Genomic DNA, 12,054 nt, shown 5'->3' with positions numbered 1-12,054 from the left:
TTTGCAGCAAACTCTTCTGTAATGTTTCCCAGTTTAACCAGCAAACATTTTACTCAGTTTCTGTGAATAATAATTTTATATCAACTCAAAAAATACAAGACAGCTTGCTGAGTGTTTAATGGATTTACTGTAAAGATAAGAAATTGAAATTGAAGCTTTTACAGGTTTTAATTATTTCAGAATTGTTTTTAGTGGATGAACCGTTGTAAATACCATCCTGCTGTGCAAGTGGACATGTTTACTGATCCATTACGGAGCCTATGACAGCTTCAGGCGAAACGGGTTCTGGGTCAACCCACTGAGACTGATTTAGGTTTTTTGTAGCTGAAAATATATGTCATAGTCTGAATTTCAGATGCTGAACCTTTCAAAAATGTTGCTTGATATCATCTAATGAATGAATTTCAATTTGTGAAGAAATTTTAACATGAAATTTTCAAAACACAATCAGCTCTCTGCAGCTGCTTTAAAAACTCATTTTAAAATATATTTAGTTGAGTTTTAGAAGCCTAAAGTAATTTCAGAACCAGCTTCATTCACTTATTCACATCATCTCCTGGATCCCATCTATATCTGCGTAACTTTATGCTAAACTTTGGGGGAGTCAAGATCTTTGTCTAAATAAATAAATAAATCTGGGTAAATTCCCAGATGATAACATGCAACTACTTTGCTGGTAATACCGGAAATGGGTAAAGAAAATCAACACCCTATTTATGCAAGATAATTCATAATTTTATTAGGGGGGTTATATTGTTTGGGTCTGATTATTATTGATTATTATTGTCTGATTATTATGTGCCCATCTATGACAGACATTTTTCCATTAATTTGACTGATTACAACATGACAAATGATTGATTATTGATCAGTGTTGTATATGTCCAAACCTTTACACAGACAGGTTTGATGTAAACAGTGATTACTGCAGTGAGGTGCACTAAATGTTTTCAGTGTGGGGAAGCTGGCTGACAGCTTGACAACTGCATTACTGTCCACAGAGTCACAGTGTTAGAAAGATGGAGACTATAGATTTTATTCTCAGCTAATAACAATTCGACCTAATTGTTGTTTCTATCCGTATAGCTGTTTTGACAACTGAATGATTAGATTAAAAATAAAATAAAATAGTGAAATAACAATACACCAGGATTTTGGTGTTCAATGCAAATAAATTATCTCTATTACACGCTCTAATAGCAACTTTATAAATGAGGACATGAATGGGGTTTCGGGGAACAAAACCTGCAAGTTACTGGGTTAATTTTGCAATTTTTCAAACCAGCAGTCAGGGGCAAACACATAAATACGTACACACACTTTGGAGAGAGAGCTTCACACTCTAATGGGAGGAGGCACACGTATAAACAAACACTTCACACATCATCGTGGATCATGACAACTAAAGCACGGAGGTGGAAGGATGATGATGATTTGGGCTTGTTTTGCAGCCATGGGACCTGGGCGCTTTGCAGTCAGTGAGTCAGTCATGAGAATGATTGAAGAAAATGATTTCTTCAAGTAATTTCTCCTAAAGCTGTTTCTACAAGCTATTGAATATAGGGTGTACTTAATTTTCAGAGGACTCATAAAAGCTTTGTTTCACTTTACTGTATGTGACATTATGAAATATTAATCACATTGAATGCTATATAATAGACATTGCCCTTTTAGATCAAATTTCTGTGTTTTACATATTTAATTTGATGAGCCGTTGGATATGTTTGATTTAGGAAAAACAGCAATAACAACAACAACAACACAGAAGTTCAATAAACTAAACTAGTCTTGAGTCTATCTTGAGAGTCTGTTATGCTGAATATTTGTGAAATCCAGCAGAATTTACCAGAACATTATCAAAGCCTTTGGCTGCTGCATAGCTGTGTTTTAGAGAAACAGATTAGGAAAACATGGCAGGATTTTGACTGATATGAGCTGTGATGGGCTCTGTGCTGTAACTCTGTTTGAGCTGCAGTTTAAACATAACCCTACATGGAAACGCTTGTGCATTCTTTCCTGTGCATTTTATGTCGGACCCCAGCTGCTTTTGGTGTGTGTCTGTGAATCACACGTATGTGTTTGCCCTTCAGGTTCGCTTGCAACAGCCTGCAGAGATCCAGGTATTCCCATGAATGGCAGTCGCAACGGAGAAGGGCGGGAGCCGGGTGACTCTGTGACCTTCTCCTGTGATCCGGGATATGAATTGCAGGGAGAGAGCAGAATCACCTGCATCCAAGTGGAAAATAGATACTACTGGCAACCCAGCCCTCCAAGCTGCATTGGTGAGAGAGAGAAAGATTTAAAGAGAGAAGGGAGGTAGTGTGGAGGAGATTGAAGAAAGAAGTTGCGCAGGGAAGTGTAGAGGATCAGAGGGAAGAAGAGATGTGGAGAGGAAGAGGTAGAGCAAAGAGTTTGTCTATTAACTGACTGCAGATGAGACTATAACTCTCTCTCACTCATGTCTTAAAAGTGTGTGTAGAATAAACAACACTCTTCAGATATGTTTGAGCTGTTGCCAGCTCTTATGTGGACAAATCCACTTCTGTTGTTGGTTAAAAGACTGAGTAGTCTATGGTCTCCCAAAACAGTGTCTTATTGGAGCTTAACGGCTAATTACCTAACAATGCAATTAGAAATAATTACACTAAGTAGGTCCAAAGAAACCTAAATGTTCTTGAGTTGCTGCCAACTGGTCTAACAGACTCTTTTTCTCGTCATGAAAGACCTAGGCATTTGCAAGTCTTGGAGCGCAATTACAAAATCACACAACTTGGCATAATCCACTGACACCAGAAGCATCTCTGTGTTACTGAAAACTTGATGTAAATGTCAGCTGTTCATGTGCTAATAAAGTGTCACCATGCCTAATAAAAACAGCACAGTCACCGTCGTGTTACAAACACTGCTTCATTGTGCTGTGACAGTTGTTAGTTTATTCATCAAAATCAACAGTTGACAGACGCGCAAAGAATTATGGGGAGTGGGGGAGTGCCCGAGGCAGTAAAAATGACATTGAAATAGTCACAAACATAGCCATGCTACTGAGTCTGTTGACTTTCAGATTGATTTGCTACATTGATACTTGACGCGTTCACATAGTCCCAGAGAGATTAAGGAGCAATGAAGGCGGATTAAATAATTAACATGATAGCATATGGAATAAAGTCTTGTAAGGGATACATACTGTTTTTTCAGTCATTTATATCTGAAAAATACACACTTCATAGATGCTGCATTGCATTGTGTTGTAAAAGCACACCGTATTGAAATGAATCAGCTCAATTGTCAGGCGTATCACGGTGTTATAATGCAAAGGGGGAAAACAGTGGCCTTTCTAATGCCCTAATTGTTGTTACTGCACCACCGGCTGATGGAGATTTACAAAGGTTATAGAAATAGCCAGTTAAATTTAACGACCCATAAGTGTACATGCCTCACATGTATCAAGCTGAATTTAGCTAAAGGCATTTGCAGCACATTTAAAGACTACTTATGTGTTCACAGCTTTTTTTCTCATTCATCTCTTCCTCCTTTTTATCTCTCAAGCTCCTTGTGGTGGGAATGTGACAGGGTCTTCAGGATTCATCCTTTCTCCCAACTACCCCCATCCCTACCCACACAGCAAAGACTGTGACTGGCTTATCGCAGTTCACTCTGACTATGTCATCTCCCTGGCTTTCATCAGGTAATACGACAACACCAGAACCTAAACCACATGGGTTGATGTATTATTCACACGTGTGGACTTTTCACTTATATTAAGTATTTAGTCAAAAGAAATGTGAGGACTTGACGAATTTGCAGGATGTGAGAAGGCCAATAGATAAACAAAAATAGTGTTGTCCCTTAAAAACATGGGCCAATAGCTTACAAGCTGAATCTTTCCCTAAACCTGTGGTATTTTTTTGTAACCTGTCTGAAACAGAATGGACTCAGTTCTCAGTGGATGTGCAGTGGATCGGGCTGTGCAATGGAATTGCTTGTTTTCTGCAGTGGAACCTGCTATAGCATCACAGCATTAAGCACAGTTGACCATGTGTGTTAAGCAGAAGACCTAAGTTTGAGCCAAGGTGTGTTGGGAGATAGGGAGAAAGTAGCGGTGCCTTTACAGACACTTAGAAGGAGTAGTATTTCAGCCTGCTTTGCTGAAATGTGGGGAAACATGGTTTGTGGGTGAATACTATATCGCAGAATTGTGATAGGAGTGCATCTCGTTAAATATGCTGAAAGATAGTCCGACTGTGTGCTTTGCATTATTAATTGCAATCTAAGCATGCAGCACCAATATCTGCAAAGCAAAGCCACAGATGCGCCCGAGGCCAGTTTTCTTGGGCAGTCTTCTTTTGACTGTCGAGTACTTTTTGCGAAAGCCTGGAAAGGAACAAAAGGTACACTGCTGTTTCTGTACTTCCGCACACTTCGCGGTGAAGGCGGAGAACTCGCCATGTTTCTTCTTCAGCTTTGTCTTTCAAAACAAACGTCTAATAGAGTTAGCACAATGCCGTTGTCTCTCTCTCTGACTCTTGGGAATTGCCAAATGAAAGGATGGGGTTATGATTTTAAATTGGAGTTGCCTTGATCCAACTCAAATGCAATTATCTCCAAGCTATTTACATTTTCGTCATAAACCGCGCTCATTATTTTGAAAACAAATGCTCCCCTCTCTCTCTGACTGCAGCATGTGATTTGATATACAGCGCTACAATATGAAACGATCTTTTCACACTGCATTGCCGTCGCCGTCTGGGAAGATTTTGTGCCACCGCAGTGTCACAACAATTTAATCTCTTCTCACCTCTTGGGGGAGATATCTTTTTTTATCTCTTTGTCTGGAGATGCAAAACAAATCGCTTGGCATGACTCACTTCTAGCATTGCAGTGCACACTTTCATTTTGAGACCCAATTGCATTCTAAATCTCTCAATCTGTACAATCTGGTGGTTAAGGCTTGGCAAAATAATAACTGTTTTTATCTTTCATTTGTTTCTTTCTTTTGCTTGTCACAGCTTCAGTATTGAGCCAAACTATGATTTCTTGTACATCTACGATGGGCCAGACAGCAGCGCCCATCTGATTGGCAGCTTCCAAGACAGTAAACTTCCTGAGAAGATTGAGAGCACTTCCAACTTCATGTACTTGGCATTTCGTAGCGACGGCTCTGTGAGCTACACTGGCTTTCATTTGGAATACAAAGGTACTCTAAAGGCTTGAGCATGCGCTTCTTTAAGCATTTCCACTGAATATGTTTATGTAGTTCAGCAGGGGATTTCCTTTGATACACATCTTGTCTTTTGAACACAACACTACACACAGCTACTTGGAGATTAGCCTAAGACCCAGCCTCCTCTATTGCCACAAATTTACAATCTTAATTAATGTTTTTAATACCACAGTGCTGTTAATTTAAACAGAAACTTGCAATCTGTGTAACGCTTAATGCATTTAACAAATCCCTCTCATTTTAGGTAGTTGTCACTGTTGTAAAAGCTTTGTTTTTTTTGATTGGCAGCTAAACTGCGGGAGGCGTGTTTTGATCCTGGGAATGTGATGAATGGCACTAGAATGGGTACTGACTACAAGCTGGGATCTATGGTGACATTTCATTGCGAGGCTGGCTACCTGCTGCAGGGTTACTCGACACTGACGTGTGTCATGGGCAACAGCAAGAGACCCGAGTGGGACAGAGCTAAACCAAGTTGTCAAGGTAAGAGGCAACACCTCGGCAATAACAGAAGGCCTTAGAAGCAGAAAACTGCACTCCAGCTGTTTGGTCAATATTTGATACAGTGTGATACCAGGAGAGCGCTGTGTTTAAAAAAAAGAGCTGAAATGTGGCGCACGCTGCTGTCTGTTTGATGCACATGTAGAACATAGCACATTCTGGTCACTCAATAAAGACAAAAATATAATGGGTTCAGCTGTAGTGCAGCACTCATGAACTGGGATTATGGAGGGCAAACTACAGCATATCATGAGTGAGTCAAAGCATAGTGTCCAATTCCAGATCCACACAGTACTCTGCCCTGCATGGTATTTGTGTCTTCTGGATTTAAACGACACTCCCAAATGGCAAATTGCATTCAGCTATAATTTGATGTAATAAACTAGCACATGTAATAAACTAGTGAACATAACGTTCGTTTGCAAATGCGTCGTTTTATTGTTGTTGGCATTCTGTAGGTTCAGCATTTCATGGTGAATAGCAATATTCATGACAAACCATTTGCCACTACTGATTTGAATTTAAGGTAACTCTACAGTGTGATAAGAAATGCAAAAAGATGCAAGGAGTGAGATATCCAATTTCTTCTCTTCGCGGTAATCGTTTTAATATTTGTCATAGTCTTAAATCTATCAAGGTTAAATTAGAATTCAGCGCTCATTTACTGCACTGAACATACTGAACGGGAGCACCCAGCCTCACGCCAGGGAGCTATTCATTGCTTTTACAGTTGACACCTCTGTAACTTCACTAAACAGCCCTGGGGTTATGTGTTTTACTAAAGAGTCCATCAACAGCTCTCCGTTAAGTGTTTTCACTTTGAAAATGCATCTGAACTGATGACTGAACCGTCTCAAGGCTAAATGTAATGGCTTCAGCTGCCTCAACATATGGCCAGCTACTGTTCCTTTATGTTATTTAGCAAGCTGTACACTCTGTTTACGTTAAACAAGTCTATAATGGCTCACTGTGTTTTCAGTTGTTAAATTGTACTACAGACAGCAGGACTTTTAGTCAAGGTCACTCAGGTCAGAAACTTATATTTAGTATAGAGTATAACTGTGATTCTTACCCAAACTTAAGGGCATCCTGTGGGCTTCTTGGCTAGTGGTATCATACTTTACAGATTATTCTTGTACTTTCAGTATAGTAGATTTGTTTTATTATGCTACAATTTGCTCCATTTTCTCCCTTGTGTATGTAAGAAAAGTAGAATAAAGGAAAGGGTCAATATGATTCAAATTCTAAATCTAATGATTGAAAAATGATTCAAAAACGTAATATTTGAAGGCCGTTCCTTCAAACTGCGATCCTGTTTGTATTGATGGAGTGTTGTAACAATATAACACGATTTACTGCTAAATGCAGTAATCATATGAAGATTTTGCTGTGTGCGTACTTTGAAGACAATCCAAGCATTCTTAAAAATCATTTTTTCATGCACTGAGTTCTTAAATCACCATTTATGTAATCATATGAGGTAATAACTCGCCTTTTTCTCTGAAGCATTTAGCTTTCTTTCGTAACTATCAGCCTTTTACAAAACATAAAATGAGTGGTTTTGCAGCCTGCCCTCTTCTCTGTGCAGCACTGCACTCGGCTGTCAGACAGAAACCGTTAAAGCATATCTTGAGAATCCCTTGCTTTCCTTGGTGCCGCTCTTTCCTACTCGAGATTGACAGCGCAGTTTGCTTTCCTTCCCACTAGTAGCATTCTCAGATTCCTCCCCCACCACAGCACCATGTCTCCCATTCTGTCTGACAAATCAGCTTGAATTAGAGCCTCGCGTGCCCGTGTCACATGTGTTTGATTACATGCCTCTTGCTACTTCAGCAACCAAATGCGGATAAATCGCTGATCCATTCTTCTGCACCTCTGCTCACTTCTCATGTGCTGCTCGATGGAACAGCAGTGACATGTGCACAGTGTGGGCCATAGGGGGGTTCAGAGCAGCTGGTGACAGCTTCCCTAATACAAATGACTGTGTGTTTGTTTACAGTCGAGGCTCTCCCACCTGATGGCTCGGTCCGTGAGGTCTGTGGTAAATGCATTAGAGCGACTCTTAGCTAATTAGGTACATTATCAACAGCTTAAGATCAGACTATGAGATGCGATGCAGCAGCAAGACAGACTGCAACTAATATTAACAAGCCTACTGAATATCACTGGCTAAATATCTGCTGAGAGTAGCAGGAAAGTTTTGAGAGATGTATGTTTAATGACAATTAAATTTAAGCGACCTTAGTCTAGCTTTAGCCACACGCTGTATTAGCAGATATTAAAATTAATGGATATGCTTTGTAAAGGTTAGTGATAGGAAAATGCAATCAATTAGAATTATACATCATAACGAAGCACCTTCAAAAATCGCTGGATGTCTGATGAAAGACCAACTTTAGCTGAGTCATTGAATCTGAATCTTTCAAAACAGGGTGCTGAGCCGTATGGGCTGATTAAAGTCACAGGCATGTGGGAATGCTGTGCTTTTGTGTTCCCGAGACTGATGGTGTTTTTCTGTATTTTAAAGGCAAAAAGTATTTTTCCTTGCAGGTTTTCTCCCCGTTGGCTCTTTCTAAGCACATCTCAGGGCTTTTCTTTTCCGCGTTTATGGCTCACTCTTCTTTTTGAAGATGTGTCCAAAATGTCTCTCAAATGTCAAATTATTTTTTATTTGCTGGACAAATTTATATTTGTCTGCAACTTTTAAAGTTTGTTGTTGTTTTTTTGTGTGCGTGTGATTTTTAGCTGCTTACCCTTCAATAGATGCACTAATTTTATTTTAATCCCTTTTTCCTCCAGGTATTATTAGCTGGTTGCCTCATATTTGTTAACTGAGCTTCCCTGCTGCTTGCCTTGCTGTCTCCACAGCTCCCTGCGGAGGTCACTTCACAGGTTCAGAGGGAACTGTGCTGTCCCCAAACTACCCGCATAATTACACCATAGGGCAGACCTGTGTCTATGACATCTTTGTCCCTGGGGACTTTGGTAAGCATTTTAAGTATTATTTACATGGAACTGCAAAAAAGCTGTTACTTATTGCCTGCTCAAATGCTGCTTATAGCTGATATGTGGTGGCAGCCAGAAATATTTTTCTTCCAAGAAGAAAAAAGAAGAGGCTAACAGATAATAATCTGTTTTCTGTGAATTTTTGCTCCAACATGAGCATGGAAGATAGCCTGTGAAGAAACTGAAGCTTTCTGTAAAATGTGGTCACCAAACACAATGCTCAAACTTGAATTACCCTTTTCCTGTGGAGCTTAATTTGCGCTGCATGCATTTTCAATTTAGAGTGGTACTTTGATGCTTTCGGCCACTGGCACGAATGTTTGCTGCTGGGTAGGATTCGGTTTGTGTAGACTTCCCCATATATAAAAATCAATCACGCAAATGGCTGAGCAATAAATATTGAAGCCAATTGGAAGTATGTGTTGGAGGAAATCTGATTGAATCGATACATACAGATGTTGGTTCCATACCACTACAGAGTTGGGTGTGTGCCGCACCTCTTTCAGCTACCCTCTGCTCTTGTGTATGAGCTGAAATGTAGCGTAAAGAATGGCAGGATTTTGGTTCCAGTAAGAGGCGTAAAAGCAGAACAGGATCAGGGCAAACAAAAATTGATTGTGTTGACGTGAAAAATGCTCCGTAGTGTAGGTAATGGAGAGGAAGGTCATGCAGCGAGGGGCTGTGGGGAATAGACGGCGCAAGCAAATTCTCTGGTGCTCAGTTTATCCACGGACTCCTGTGTATACATAATTCAGCAAAGATCTCTAGAAGACCTTGATGCATTTCTACTCAATATTTCATGTTAGTCATAATGAAGAGCCGAAATGTAGGCAGATGTTTTTATTCTGTAAAGCCCCGTGCTTTAGAAACACAGATTAATCCCCTGTGCGATGATCCGGTCCGACAGTTTACATCCTTTGTTGCCATCTCCCGCTGCTCATGGAGTCCAGGGAACCACAAAACTTTTGTAAATAAACACTGCATTAAAATGCAGCATTTGCTTAAACTGGGAGCAAATGCTTAATGGAGTGTAGAAGTCGCCAAGCAACATTCCCACCTGGGCTTATGCATTTGTTCCAGGGAGTGACTGCTGTGGTGAGGCTGCAGGAAATGGGATTCGCAGCTTGGGTAGAGCAGGCTGAAAATGTTTCACTAGCTATAATACACCCGTGACAGCACATGGCTCTTGTTTTGCTAGTACCTTGTAAATTGTGAATCTAAAGCCAGAACATCAAATGACATCCCCCAAGCCACCAGCATCAAACTGTAGAATTCTCAAATCGTGATATTATTTTTGTAATTTTTACTGCATTGTGATTTAATATTATGAATGAATTTAAAAAAATGAAGGTGTCTCCTCTTGGCTGAGTGCTTTTGGGACGTGCCATGAGCTGTAAATCGAGTAAGGCTAACAAGTGCAAACACACAAACACATGCACATTGAAACAGAGTTGGGAACTAACATCAGTGCATGAAAACAAGCTGAGACATGCATATTTTACTTCGCTGAGCTGATATGAAACCAGTGCACATGAATTAAGTAAAACACATAAATAAACTTTTTTTTGGGGGGGGGGGGGGGTTAATGTTACTGAATAAAGCGTCCAGCATTTTTAGTGTTTTTCCCTCCAGATAAAACAATAAGAAGAGAAATTCTGTTTTCTCTCTGTAGTAGCTTGGCAACTGAGTCTAGCCTTTGGGCAGTGTGATAACAGAAATCACATTTCAGTGTCTAGTATACAGGTAATTGAAATTTGTAAGCGCCTAGGGTAGAGTGTCAAACGTGTGTCTAAGTGTGTCCCTCATATGACCGATGGCATACCATAAGCCTTTCAGACATTGTGTGAACCTGGCTGGAGCTGCAGGAAAAGGTCAGTGGAAAATCATCTCCTCACTCCGACCCGGTGACCAGAGGGATTTACACCTGTGTTGGAGAACTGGAATGTTATGTGCATATATGTCTTTTGCTGTCACAGTGTAGCCACAAGGGTTTACACAGACCTAAATATAGATATCCATATCATGCAGTGTATGTGAATGTTTGAAATTCTATATATAAGTACAGTATGTTAGTGAGAGTCCTCAGAAATCTGAACAGATTTGGAGTTGGAAGCACTGCATTTAAGATGAATTGGACCATTTCATTTTTTTCCTGATTATTAATAGAATATTTGATTAACTAAGTGACAGTACAGTGTTTGTGTATAGCCAATGCTAGCCAAGATTGCAATGAGCCATGAGCTGTTGGTTTTCAGAATGAAAGTACTGTTGAAAGAAAAAAGATAAGTGACACTCACATGTTTCATTTTATTGTTAACCTATATTTTATATTGATTTAAAGAGCAATGGTGGACTGAGTATGTGATTGTTTTTGATATGAGTGTACAGCAAACAGGATGGGAAAATGTTCTTCATGTGAGAAAATAAAGGTTTTCACTGTACATTCTCAGCAAAAAAGAAAAGATAAATCACTTTTTCAGTTTAGCTTTGCTACATTTGTGACAGAGCGAGTCAGCTATTGATTTCTTTTTCCCCACCTTCAACTGTCTTGTTGCTTAGGCACCTGGAAGTTAGACCTGAAGCGCCAAAGGAAACTGTCTAAAAGAGTGATTAGATAGCAGCCGAAGCACTCTTATTTTTTTTTTTTTAGTGAAGAATTCAGACTTTGTTTAACCTGATATAAAATGATATCCAGATTGCTGCATGAATGCAAAAAGTATTACTACTGATGATGATGGGTTTCCTTTTTTGTTGTTAGTTTCCCTAAAAGCGCAGTTTTAAGGTGTGTGATTCTGTCACAGGTGGTCGGTGCAAAAGCTTGCGAAAGCTTGTTTATACATGAATGGGATGTTGGCAGATATTTAGTTTTATGTAACCATAGTAGAATTTGTATAGATTAACTACTCTACCCAAGCTGTTGTGCTTTTGTCTCATTGAATGAATAGATCGGTGCATACCTTCCTTGATGTATCCTTACTGTTTGTAGGTTTGGACTGCATTTTGTTTGTCGTGTTTTACATCTGATATGATATAATGTATGCACATAAACATTTATCCATAATAACTATGCACCACTATGTAATCTTGAACAATTCTCCCTGAAGCACTGTCTCTATCATGCAAATTATTGCTGTCTTGCAAAGGACTTGCTGGTATGAAAGTAGACCGTTCGTATTTATAAACCTCGTCACCACTCTTAGCCCGTGTACACATGTATAGGCTCATATGTACATACTGTCTCCACACTGATAATCATAAAAATAATAGCTGACAGTAGACACCAGTGCTTAAACCATGGTGCGTGTATAGTCAACAAGAAGCAGGAG

General features: G+C 39.7%; 1 protein-coding gene across 1 annotated transcript in view; it reads left to right on the top strand.

The window, feature by feature from the left end:
* Window positions 1-12,054, top strand: part of LOC309717712 (CUB and sushi domain-containing protein 3-like) — a 245,739-nt gene that overhangs the window by 129,975 nt on the left and 103,710 nt on the right. The window contains 5 exon segments of the mRNA XM_082552492.1: window positions 2,091-2,282; window positions 3,547-3,685; window positions 5,007-5,194; window positions 5,510-5,704; window positions 8,591-8,707. Coding sequence (XP_082408618.1) covers window positions 2,091-2,282; window positions 3,547-3,685; window positions 5,007-5,194; window positions 5,510-5,704; window positions 8,591-8,707 — 831 coding nt within the window.

Source organism: Aulonocara stuartgranti, assembly GCF_965226115.1.
Source record: "Aulonocara stuartgranti genome assembly, chromosome: 11".
Classification (NCBI taxonomy): domain Eukaryota; kingdom Metazoa; phylum Chordata; class Actinopteri; order Cichliformes; family Cichlidae; genus Aulonocara; species Aulonocara stuartgranti.
This window is presented reverse-complemented; position numbering and strand designations above follow the sequence as displayed.